At 44.5% G+C, this 11,664-nt stretch overlaps 1 protein-coding gene across 1 annotated transcript; it reads right to left on the bottom strand.

Moving 5' to 3' along the window:
- Positions 1-1,318: 1,318 nt before the first annotated feature.
- On the bottom strand, positions 1,319-9,342 carry CZIB (CXXC motif containing zinc binding protein). The gene is made up of 7 exons (XM_073643457.1): positions 9,194-9,342; positions 7,949-8,005; positions 6,163-6,244; positions 5,778-5,809; positions 4,944-5,021; positions 3,269-3,334; positions 1,319-1,560 (listed from the first exon to the last, which is right to left on the bottom strand). The coding sequence occupies exons 2-7, from the start codon at positions 7,949-7,951 to the stop codon at positions 1,483-1,485; spliced, it is 339 nt and encodes a 112-aa protein (XP_073499558.1). The 5' UTR covers positions 7,952-8,005; positions 9,194-9,342; the 3' UTR covers positions 1,319-1,482.
- Positions 9,343-11,664: the final 2,322 nt, after the last annotated feature.

Below are 11,664 nucleotides of genomic sequence, written 5' to 3'. Positions count from 1 at the left end.
TCTTTCTTGATTGCTGATCTCCCCTGTGGAGAGCGGTGGAAGCTGCTCTGTTTACAACTAGCTCACTACAGGACCTGCCGTGACGTCATTGTGGAACACCCACTTCGGTCACACGGTCCTGGTCATGTGACCGCTGAAGCAGACAAACTCCCTATAGCCGTTCCTACTAAGCTGCAGTCATCATACAGACTTCCACCTGGAAGCGTTTTCCCTTGTGCGGGGCTCCTCGGCACAACAGGACCAGGTGAGAGGTCACAACATCTCCCCCTTCTCCCCACCCCAAACCTCAGGCTCTTCACCGTTGGCGCTCCAACTGTTTTTGTTTTTCGGGACTGACTGACTGGACTGACTGACGGGACTGACTAACCCTAAGGCTAACCCTAACCCTGAGCTAACCCTAACTTTAGCCTAACTCTAACTTTCCTTTTTTTTTTTTTTTTACTATGTCACAGTGGCAAGACTGATACAGCTCTTGTCACAGTGTTTCTCCTCTGCTCTCTCACTGAGATCTGAGGAGAAACAGTGTAGTTATCAGGCAGATCGCCCGGGAAAGTTTGTTGCTACAACAAACTTCCCCAGTGATCTCTCTGATTGGCTGGTGTGACGCTGACATCATCAAGACCTGAGCCAATCAGGTCTTGATGAGGTCAGAGGTCACAGCAAGCGCTCTGCACCGGGATCCCCTCGCTGTTAAGGTACGTGGGGGTCCCGATCACCAACCACCGGCTGTCACTATCTTTTAAATGCTACAATCGCTATGGATCGCGGCATCTAGAAGATTGGATCAGGTCCCCATGATGTCACATGTCAGAGCTACCGCTCTGCACTGGAACCACAGCGCTTGCAGGACCCTGGGGGTCCTGAGCTCTGCAGGACCACCCACCGTTTTTAAACGTCGGCGCTGCACAGAGCCCAGGCAGCGCCGACGTTTATGTACAGTGGGCGGTCCTGAACCGGTTAAAGGGGTATTCCAAGATCCTATCCCAATATGTAGTAGATAGAATATCAGCAAATACCTCCAATTAGAAATGTAGTATAGTTCTGATAACCTATGTCGCTTACCCCATGTGCAGGGCATTGTAGCAGCTTAGATTAACTATGTCACTTACCAGTGTGCAGGGCATTGTAGTAGCTTAGATAAGGTATGTCGCTTACCCCATGTGCAGGGCATTGCAGCTGCTTACATATCCATGGTTACGACCACTCATATAGTGACAGTGAGTTAGTTACTAGTGGTCGTAACTAAGGATACCTAGAACAATCGGCCATATTTCCATGCCTGCATGCACACTCATAAGAAAAAAAAACAGCTGAAAGGTTTTTGATTTTTGCGTTAAATATTTGCAGTAATCAGATACATCAGTTATGTACATTTATAACTTGTAGAGATGAATGTAAAAGTTTTGACAATGTCCATAGTGGATGTGTAACAAGAGTTTGAGTGTAATAATTTCTGACAAAATATATATAACCAGGACGGCGTTAGCACTTCTTGAACTGATGCGTCACCTCGTAGATCCCCACAGACTCTTGTGCCTTCTCATCATAGTCCGTCCAGTCCTATGGGAGAACGTAGTCAATGGTGAAACGTACGTGTGAAACATTTGGCATTTAGTGACATGTCAGAAGTTGTGGGTCCAGGGGCCGAGACCCCCTCCGAATGCTAAAATAAAGGGATCGCAGCTCACAGCTGGGCACTGGACCCCTACAACTTTTTTCTGAGGTATACAGATCAAGAGAAAGTATACGAGTCTGGGCTCTAAGGAGAGCCAACGCTGAAGAGGCACAACGCTAAGTGAAGGATTGCTGCCCCTTCATTTTACCAATCTTGCGGGGGATCAGCCCCCGAACCCCTATCAACAAGTACTAATGATCTGTCACCAGACCATGTCCACAGTTTTCTAACACAATAGGAATACTTTAGTTGGTCTACAAGAGTGCGTATTATATGAATCGTACAGATTTTATATTACCTATAGAGGTTCTCATCTTGGGATCAATTTTCAGATAAGGTCTTAGGTCACGTTCACATGTTCAGTATTTGGTCAGTATTTTACATCAGTATTTGTAAGCCATAACCAGGAGTGGGTGATAAATACAGAAGTGGTGACGTGTTTCTATTATACTTTTCCTCTGATTGTTCCACTGATTATAAGGTTGAGTAGGTAAGACGATTTCCACAGTGTGCGCTTATCGGAAGGTGTTCACCGTAAAAAGGTCACATCGTATGCTAAAATGTCTCTGGTTGATATTCGCATGGTTATCATTTAGTTAAAGGGGTGTTTTGTTGGAAAAAGTTACATCTATCAATAAAATAGGCGATACCTTCTATATCGGTGGGGGGGTCCAACCACTGATCACTAGAACGGGGCATTTTTTATTTATTTATTTATCTCAGTTATATAACACCATTAATTCCACAGCACTTTACAGACATTATCATCTCTGTCCCCACTGGGGCTCACAATCTACATTTCCTATCAGTATGTCTTTGGAATGTGGGAGGAAACCGGAGAACCCGGAGGAAACCCACGCAAAAACCAGGGCAACATACAAACTCCTTGCAGATGTTGTCCTTGGTGGGATTTAAACCCAGCGCTGCAAAGCAACAGTGCTAACCACTGAGCCACCATACAGTGCTAAGCACTTAGCCACCGTGCTGTCCAAAAAATTAATTTGCCTCCCCGTTGGGGAATCGAATCCTGGTCTCCCGTGGTGATATGAACCACTATACTAACGAGGATTAGACTGGAGCGTCAGTGAGTATGCTGGACCGACAGCTCCATTCATTCTCTATGGGACAGTCAAGCATTCTATTTGACTTTCTTTTGCAGTTCCATAGAGAATGAATGGAGCGGCGCGTCCAGCATACGCACTGAAGCTCCATTCTAATGGGGATAAAAGTGTGCTGTCCTAGTGATTGGTGGGGGTCCTAGTGGCCAAAATGATAGGTGATACTTATTCTATCTAATGAATAGGTGTAACTTGTTCCAATCAGAGAATCCCTTTAACTAAACGATATGCAAACAAACATCTGTCGGATATCTATGGATAGGTGATAACTTCTTCCAACCTGATCATCCTTTTAACTATAGGAAAGTACAGCCGACTATATGGAATAGGATTTTTCTTCTCCGGAGGACGAGTGCTGCAGTCTCCATCCAGAGTGTGGCCGCGTGTGCATTGTGTCGTACACTAGGATCAGATGCAATGTGCACTTAGCCTATCTTGCACAATGTTTTTAGTAAATTTGCCCCAAAACACCAACCTTTTCCTGCAGGTTAATGTCATTGAATGGTGTCCCAGTTTCTGCCCCTTCAGCAGCAAATCCGGCCTGCAGGAGGATAATAAAAAGAGCAGCAGTCATATACACAGATATATGGATTTTTTGTTGTTTTCTCTTCTGTTCAGTCCATCAATAGATCAATGTGTCATTGCCCATTTGCATTAATAATAACACAATGTGACATCCGCAGTAAGCGTGATTGTATCCGCCATTACATATGGGACCATCTGGTAACGCATCAATGACGTTGTGTAACTCGGTTCGGATATATTGATTGGCAATCCCGGTGAGTGTTCCGCTTTACATAATAGACAGTAATCAGTTACATCAGACCTGGGCGGTAATAGAGCCGTGACTAATCTGTAATCTAATAAAGGGATTACAGCACATGGACTTAAAAGGTGCAAAAAACAGCAATCATCGCTATTCCCGCAGCAAAAGAGGACCACAAATAGTTTTATTTAAAAAAAAAAACACCCAATCTGGCTAATATTTGCAGGATCAGATGACCATCCAATGTGCCGATATCATCGGAAAGAAGAGTTCTGCAGTTTGGATTTCAACATGGCCAATTCTTTTATTCCCATGGAAGTTGCTGCCAGAATCCCCATCTCCTCTCCATTTTGAAAGTGCATGCACGATGTGGTCAGGATGGATAGGTGTCAGCTGGATGAGAAGAAAGGGGTGGGAATATGATGGGGGGGTCTACAAGTGACATTAGTAAGAAATAGATTTAAGGACGCAGTCAGACGGCCGTATAACACGGACGACGAACGCAGTGCTCAGATTGGACGGTGGTTCTCACCACCCGACCGTGACAGCTGATTAGAAATACATGTGGTCATGTCGGGTCAGGAGACTCGCTGGCCAGTCCTAGCATTGTGTTGGGATCATCGTCCGTGTTATATGGCCGTCTGACTGCGCCACAAGTCTTTTACTGTCTTAGTAAACCAAAGGGGTTATCACCCCACTTACTAATCAGGGACTATATGTGGCATCCGATCATCCCATATAGGAGTCTCTTTTTTATTCTACACCTTGCACCTAATCTGGATATTTATTCTGTGTCCTGAATGTTTACCGGCATCTGCACCACAACGTATGAACTCTGCGTGTGCAAAACTTGTATTTTTGGCAGCTTTTATGCATCTCAGGTTCTGTTTAAGTCAGACTTTCAGCCAAATACCTGATTTTTTCATGCATTTTGATGCAAAATTGCATGAAGATGGTGGGACCTCTGTTTTTCTGACACTGAGATCCAAATCTTTTTGCACAGACATAGATTTAATATGGGAGCTGACTGCATCCTGTAATACTGCATATATAAAGCTATGCAGACAGCTCCCTCTAGTGGTGGCTGCAAACAGCCAGCATATGATCACTATGCAGAAAGTTTGGAGAGGAGTTAAGCAGAAAATTAAAGGGGTTGTCCGGTATTAGGGTACAAGTCTGCTGTCACTATATGTGACTGCAGACTTGTGAATCCTCACCGAGCACAGTGTGCGCGCTGTCAGGATCCTCCGGTGTGACCGCAAGTATACGGTTTGCATACATGAAGTCAGACTTGTACTCTAAGGCCCCTTTAAGGTAACATTGTCGCTTTGAGTCAGCATGATGGTAGCTTTATGTTAGCGAAACCCAGTGATTAAAAAGGTACCTGAGGTTGAAAATCGACCGGTTCCAGACCCCGACACTCAAATTCCACTATAGTCTTAAAACGCTCGCTGTCTTCAGCCTGAATATGAGAAAAGGCAAAAGAGAAACATTACAAGACCGATGTGGCGGAGAGCATTCAGACAAAGCGGAGCATGAAAAAGACTCCTACTTATAGACCTTTAATTCCCGACAACAAGTGTGACAGCTTCATATATTTCTATGCGGCTGTCACACTCGGGGTCAGGAGGCGCGCGGCCGCTCCTGTGTATGGGGAAGTCAGGAGAGATCGATGCCGGTCATGGTTTAGCTGTCTAATGTGTATACATGTCTGAGATGGGAATAACTGTGCACAGATGCAGCCACCGAAGGGCGAAACTATGAGCGCAGCTGCATTAGGCTCTCTGTGTAACTCCCATAGAAATAAATAGGAGTTAGTGAAACCATGTTTTTATGGGAGTCATGGAAAAAGTGTAATGCTCGGTTATTTTCATAGAGCCATTCTCATAGCTAGACATGAAAGACCGAGATTGGAATAAGCCTTCAGCACTAAAACTGCAACAATAACTTAGAGAAAAAGTTCCTTACCGGCTCTCTCCGCAATTTACCTTTCCAGCTTAGTTCTGTTCTGGATTATTAGACTTTCAAGATTATTAGATGCAAATTTACAGAGATTTTACTGTACTTTTATTTATAAGGTATTGAATTAACTCGGATACGTAATAAATATTACAATGTGAGATGACAAATCCGATGTGCACGAGCTCTGCTGATGACCTGTGTGCACCATCCACAACCAGACATGTAATGCAACTACTGAGTTCTTTCAGTCACTTACGTTGTACGACTGCAGCGAGATTTTCAATATATCTATGCCAAAAAAAAAAAGGTCAGATTACTACATTTTTCTATTACCAAGGACTGGTTTTGCAGTTTTAAGGGGTTGTCCATGTACGGAGTTATTAGAGTCTCCCATTAGTCAGAACAGTTATGAAGAGGGTCTCCAGCCCTGGAGGACTTATATATGTGCATTACAGAACCAGTACATTGCTTTAATAGGGACTGTGTAATACTTTGTTTCTCCTCTAGAGGCGCTGCAGGAAAACAGGACACTCCATGTGAGTTCCTCCTTGATATTGCAGCCGATTGCTGCCCCATAATAAACTTATTATTGGGAGGTAATATAACAATGAGGCTTCAGCCACCCCTGTAATATCACTCACCGATGGAGTTTTCTCGAGAACAAAGCTTACACTTCTGTACCATACTGGCGCTGCCTCGACCACCTTTTAAAGGGACACTGTCCTACAAGTGAACAAACAAAATAATGACAGAAGATTACCAGATTTATACCTATAAAATGTACAGAACGGTGTCATCCACACCCCAACATTTACTGTATATCCAAAACACAGTTAAAGGGAATCTATCAGCACGCTTTTACATATGGCAGTAGTGATATGGCTGTGTATATGGTTTTCCCCATATAAAAATGATACCTTTAGTGAAGAAATCCATATGCAAATCAGACTGGAAGTGAACTGGGGGCGTCTCAGTGCAGTCAGACTGCTTTGCCACACCCCCAGTGTGCTTACAACATGATTTCCATATGTCTTCTACATTAGATTTCTCAAGACTGGCAAATCGGATTTCTACAAAAAAAAGATAACATTTTTATATGGGGACAACCACCTACAGAAGCATACCACCACTCCCATATTTAATAATATTCAGGAAGGTTCTGTTTGAGTGCTTGTTCACACGTAGTGATTTTTCCGTGTGTAGACTAGCAGCTGGCAGATCCTGGATAGGGGATGCTGAGGGGTTTAATAAGACCATTATATGGACCCAGGTTTTTTAGGAATGATTAGTTGAGATGGGCAGAACTAGTCATTTCCACCCTCCAATCCAGGAGGTGCAGCTGGTTTAAAAGGGCAGCTGAGCTGTTCATGCCTTGTCAGGGAGTAGTGGATGCAAGGCAGAGAACCTGTGTATAAAGGCAGAGGGGGAGGGTATGTAGACAAGCAGGCAGCAGAATCCTGGATTTGAGGTGCTGAGAGGGGCAATAGGACCAATATATGGGCCCAGGTGTTTGAGGAATGATTCCCACACTCCAATCCAAGAGGTTCAGCTGGTTTAAAAGGGCAGCTGAGCTGTTCATTCCTTGTCTGGGAGTAGTGGATGCAAGGCAGAAGACCTGCGTATAAAGGCGAAGGGCAGCGGGGGAGGGTATGTAGACAAGCAGGAAGCAGAATCCTGGATCTGAGGTGCTGAGAGGGGCAATAGGACCAGTATATGGACCCAGGTGTTTGAAGAATGATTCCCACCCTACAATCCAGGAGGTGCAGCTGGTTTAAAAGGGCAGCTGAGCTGTTCATTCCTTGTCTGGGAGTAGAGGTGCAAACTCCTCAGGTATTTGGACCTGTGGATGCAAGGCGGAGGACCTGTTTATGTTGTTTTGACACTGCAAGATGCCGAGTATTGGACTCTGAATATTGAGCAGCTTAACAGCTCTGTTTCTCATTCTGCTTTATGGACTCTTTGTTTTTACTTTCTGCTGGAGGTTTATGGACTTAATAAACCTTCCTGTTTGGACAAGAAACGGCGTGCCTGTGTGAATGTTACCCTACCTGCAGCCTGAATGCAAGTGAATCTCTACACGTGCGTTTTTTCTTTTGTGCAGAAAAAATGCAATGTTTTGCAGTAGCAGCAAAATAAATGAGATTTCTAAAGTCTAATTCACGCAGTGTTTTTTTAACTGCGGTGCGTTTATTTTAAAACGTCAATTTCTTTCAGCATCTTCGCTGCTTTATTCCCCATCCAATTGAATGCATAAAAATATGTGTAACATAAGCAACATTTTTCCTGCCATAGACATGTGTAAATAAAAACCACTGCAAAAAAGCACTGTGTGAACAGTATAAAATGCTAATTTGCCCCATCTCCCTCGGTCAGACGCAGCCATTCAGAATTATTATACCAGACAGTCCAGAGCACACCCTCGCTCACCATCAATGTGATATACTGCCATTTGTCCGATAATTCTCCGCAGTTTCCACATTTCAACTATAAAAAGGAAAATGGAAATAAGTATTACAAGATCCACATCACTGCATGCTGGGTGAAACATTCCAAGGCATGCTGGAAGTTGTAGTTCAAACGCTGAAGAGCCAACATGGTGGAGACAACTCATTTAACTTTTCTACACCGTATTTAATAACTGACAGGGAACAGGTACAAGGAGGAAGAGACAACTGTCACTGACCTTGATATTTTAAAACTTTTACACAAAGGTCTTTAAGCTGTAATGGCCAAAACATGGCCACATGCAAAGTGTTTTCAACTAGAGCATTAACTGTCTAAGCTGCGATTAATGTGATTATTAAAGGAGTATTCCTATATAAAAAAGTAATAGACCACAGCTTGGATGGGCCATCACTTGATTGCAGGGGGTCCTACCTCCCACTGATCATGAAAATGAGGACTGCACAGACGCATTTCTGGCCAGAGAAGTTGCATTCAAGTATATGGGGCTGCGCATTTCTGAGTGGTGGGAAGTGCAGGAAAAAAAAGTCCCGATAAAGGCTAGTGCACGGCGCAGCGCAATTGCTAGTGCACGCAGCAGGGCAATTACTTGTGCACGCAGCAGCCCAATCGCTAGTCCACACAGCAGGGCAATCGCTAGTGCACGCAGCAGCCTAATTGCTAGTGCACGCAGCATCCCAAAGACTAGTGCACGCCGCAGAGCAATCGCTAGTGCATGCAGCAGCCCAAATGCTAGTGCACACCGAATGGCAATCGCTGGAGCACGCCGCAGCCCAATGGCTAGTCCACGCAGCAGGGCAATCGCTAGTGCACGCCGCAGCCCAATCGCTAGTGGACGCAGCAGCCCAAACGCTAGTTCATGCAACAGCCCAAATGCTAGTGCACGCAGCATCCCAAATACTAGCGCACGCCGCAGCCCAAACACTAGTTCATGCAACAGCCCAAACGCTAGTGCACACAGCAGCCCAATCGCTAGTGGACGCAGCAGCCCAAACGCTAGTGCGCGCCACACGGCAAACACTAATTCACACAGTAGCACCATAAACCAGAGGTTTAGAAGACTAATGAGAATATATTGTTCCCGCAGTAATGCCCAAGTATCCCTTCCATAATCCGCATTGATGTATTTTTTGTATCCAAACACGGTGGAGTCAGCACATCACAACCTCACACTCAGCATTAGGTACAGTAACATGGAGATTTTCTCACCTTTAGGAACCAGTGGAAATCCTCACCCACCGGCCGCAGCCTCGTGATGTTTTCTAGATTTGCCTTCAGCTGTAATGCAAACTTCTACAAGTGTCCAAACGACATGAGAAAAAGCGAAAATGGTGAAGACGTCATAGTGTAAAAGTTCATCTCACTCTCAAGTCCATTCGTAGACGAATACTGGGAGTTGTAGTATCACAGCAGCTGGAGAAATAACATGGGGCCGACCCTTGACATACATTAAAGGGGCTGTCCAGAAGTAGAAAAACATGGCTGCTTTCTGTTAAAAACGGTTCCACCACCTACTTATGTGTTCTACATGGTACTAAAGCAGTATCAGATACAACCCTTGGTCAGAGGTGGCGCTGTTTTTTTTAATTTTTTTTATAAAAGCAACGAACTTAACAGAATTCACTGACCAATCGTTTGGCAGAAACGGAAAATTTTTTGAAGGACCCTCTGGCGTAAAGTGTTATTGTTTTTACTCCTCTCGTGTGCCAGTGAATGTGGTTTCTTTTTAGACTTATCCGTCTTAAAGTAGGAAAATGGCAGGAAGCTGCACCTACTCATAGCAGATGTTTAGAATATTCTGACTTTAGGACGGAGCAAATTGCACCTTGTAATACATTAGGCACAGCTTCAATATATTTTTATTATACTGGCGAATGAAACATTACTTAAAGGGTTATCCCCCCCCCCCCCCACAAAAAGTATCCTCTGTGCATGGGATCAGGAAAAATTTGCTGATCGATGGGGGTCCAATCGCTGGGACCTCCGGCAATCCTGAGAACGGAGCTCTGCGGTAATGTCCTGAATGGACTGGAGGTGCGCATGCTCGGCCTCCATGGTGATGCATGAAGATGGAGGATGAGCACCTTCTTCAGGATTGTGCTATTGTCACGATTGTCGGGGATCCCGGTGGTTGGACACCCCAAGAATCAGAAAGTTATTCTCAATCCCATGGATCGGGGATAACTTGTCTTTTTTTAGAACATCCCTTTAAGAAAACTGCTCCTTAATAAGGCCGTGGAAACATGTGTCGTGCATTTCTCAGAGGGACGGATCTGTCGCATGATGGATACAAATGGCGCCCAAAAGGCCCTACTGACTGTAATATAATCCGCATTATTTTTCCCAATATAGTAAATCGGGTTTATTAGGAGCTGTAGTGTCCATCATGTGACCGTCTATTGCAGATGTGACAGACAGTAGCTGAATTATAGCCCTGGTAATGATTTGCATCCTACGCCTCTGTAAAACTACAACTCCCAGCATGCCATGGTAGTATGTAAACGCCCGGGAATTCTGGGAGTTGTAGTTTTCCAAATGACAACAATTCTTTCAAATGGTGCACACACATTATTTGTGTGTGTGTGCGTTTAGCAAGTGAAAAACTACAACTCCCAGCATGCCATGGTAGTATGTAAGTGCCTGGGAATTCTGGGAGTTATAGTTTTTCCCAAGACAAAGTGTGCACACATATTATTTTTGTGTGTGTGTTTAGAGGGTGAAAAACTACAACACCCAGCATGATCTGATAGTATGTAGCTGCCAGAACAATGCTGGGGGTTGCAGTTTTGCAACAGCTTATGTATAAAGCACTGACCATTCTATAGGATGTTTTTACCCTCCAGCGTACACCTTCCGGCTCTAGTGTAACATGGACCTTATATTTAACCCTCCAGCTTCCAGCAGCCTTATTGTAATACCAATCAGGAACATGCAATTCTTCTACAGAACTTACCACCATGACGTCACGAGAGCTGATTGCTTTACGGCAATACAAGGAAATCTTTACACACACGTCGTAAAGAGTCCCGTGTCACGTGACCCAGTTTGACAAGTCTAACGGTGGTAGAACGTCGCCATCTGCTGGTATTTCCCTGTTACTGACATCGGACTGCAATTGAATTGATTGATTTTTTTTTTTTTTTTTTTAGTAAAGATGGATTCTCTCCCTTCACCCTAAACGTCTGAGCGTTTTATAAATAATTAGGTGAAAGAGATTTGAGGAGTGAAGATAAAATCTACATTTGTAATTTCAGTCCTGAGAAATAGGGAAAAGGCTGCAAGGCATTTTTTTTTTCTTCTTTTAATTAAAGCACCACTCCAGCATTTTTTTTATTGCACCTCTGGAGTGGTGCTTTCAATTTCAGTCTGCCCCCCCCTTCTCACCCCGTCTCATACTCACCTGCCGCTGTCTTCATCCTTTTCCAGGGTCGTTCCCAACAGTCTCTGACGAAAAGTGACCTGTCGGCAGCTCCAGTGTTTCATGGAGCGGCGCAGAGGTCACTTTTCAGTACAAGTCTATGAGAGTCTCATTCTGGCCTCATACACTTGCACTGAGAGTGTGCAACGTAGTTTCTGACTTCCGGACAGTCAGAAGTTGCACTCACAAGATGGCGCCGCTGGACCGGAGCGGTGCTGAAAACCGGGGAAGACGCCAGAGGGGAAGTATATGACCACGGGCA

This window comes from Phyllobates terribilis, unplaced genomic scaffold (genome assembly GCF_046119375.1).
Source record: "Phyllobates terribilis strain yellow unplaced genomic scaffold, ASM4611937v1 Scaffold_8__6_contigs__length_399053987, whole genome shotgun sequence".
Lineage (NCBI taxonomy): Eukaryota > Metazoa > Chordata > Amphibia > Anura > Dendrobatidae > Phyllobates > Phyllobates terribilis.
This window is presented reverse-complemented; position numbering and strand designations above follow the sequence as displayed.

Excerpts from the sequence above, each read along its gene's own strand:
- CZIB (XM_073643457.1), bottom strand. Across the intron at positions 5,810-6,162 it reads TTCTCGAGAAAACTCCATCG|ATATATTGAAAATCTCGCTG; the intron begins GTGAGTGATATT and ends TTTTTGGCATAG. Across the intron at positions 5,022-5,777 it reads TCTCGCTGCAGTCGTACAAC|GCTGAAGACAGCGAGCGTTT; the intron begins GTAAGTGACTGA and ends TCTCATATTCAG.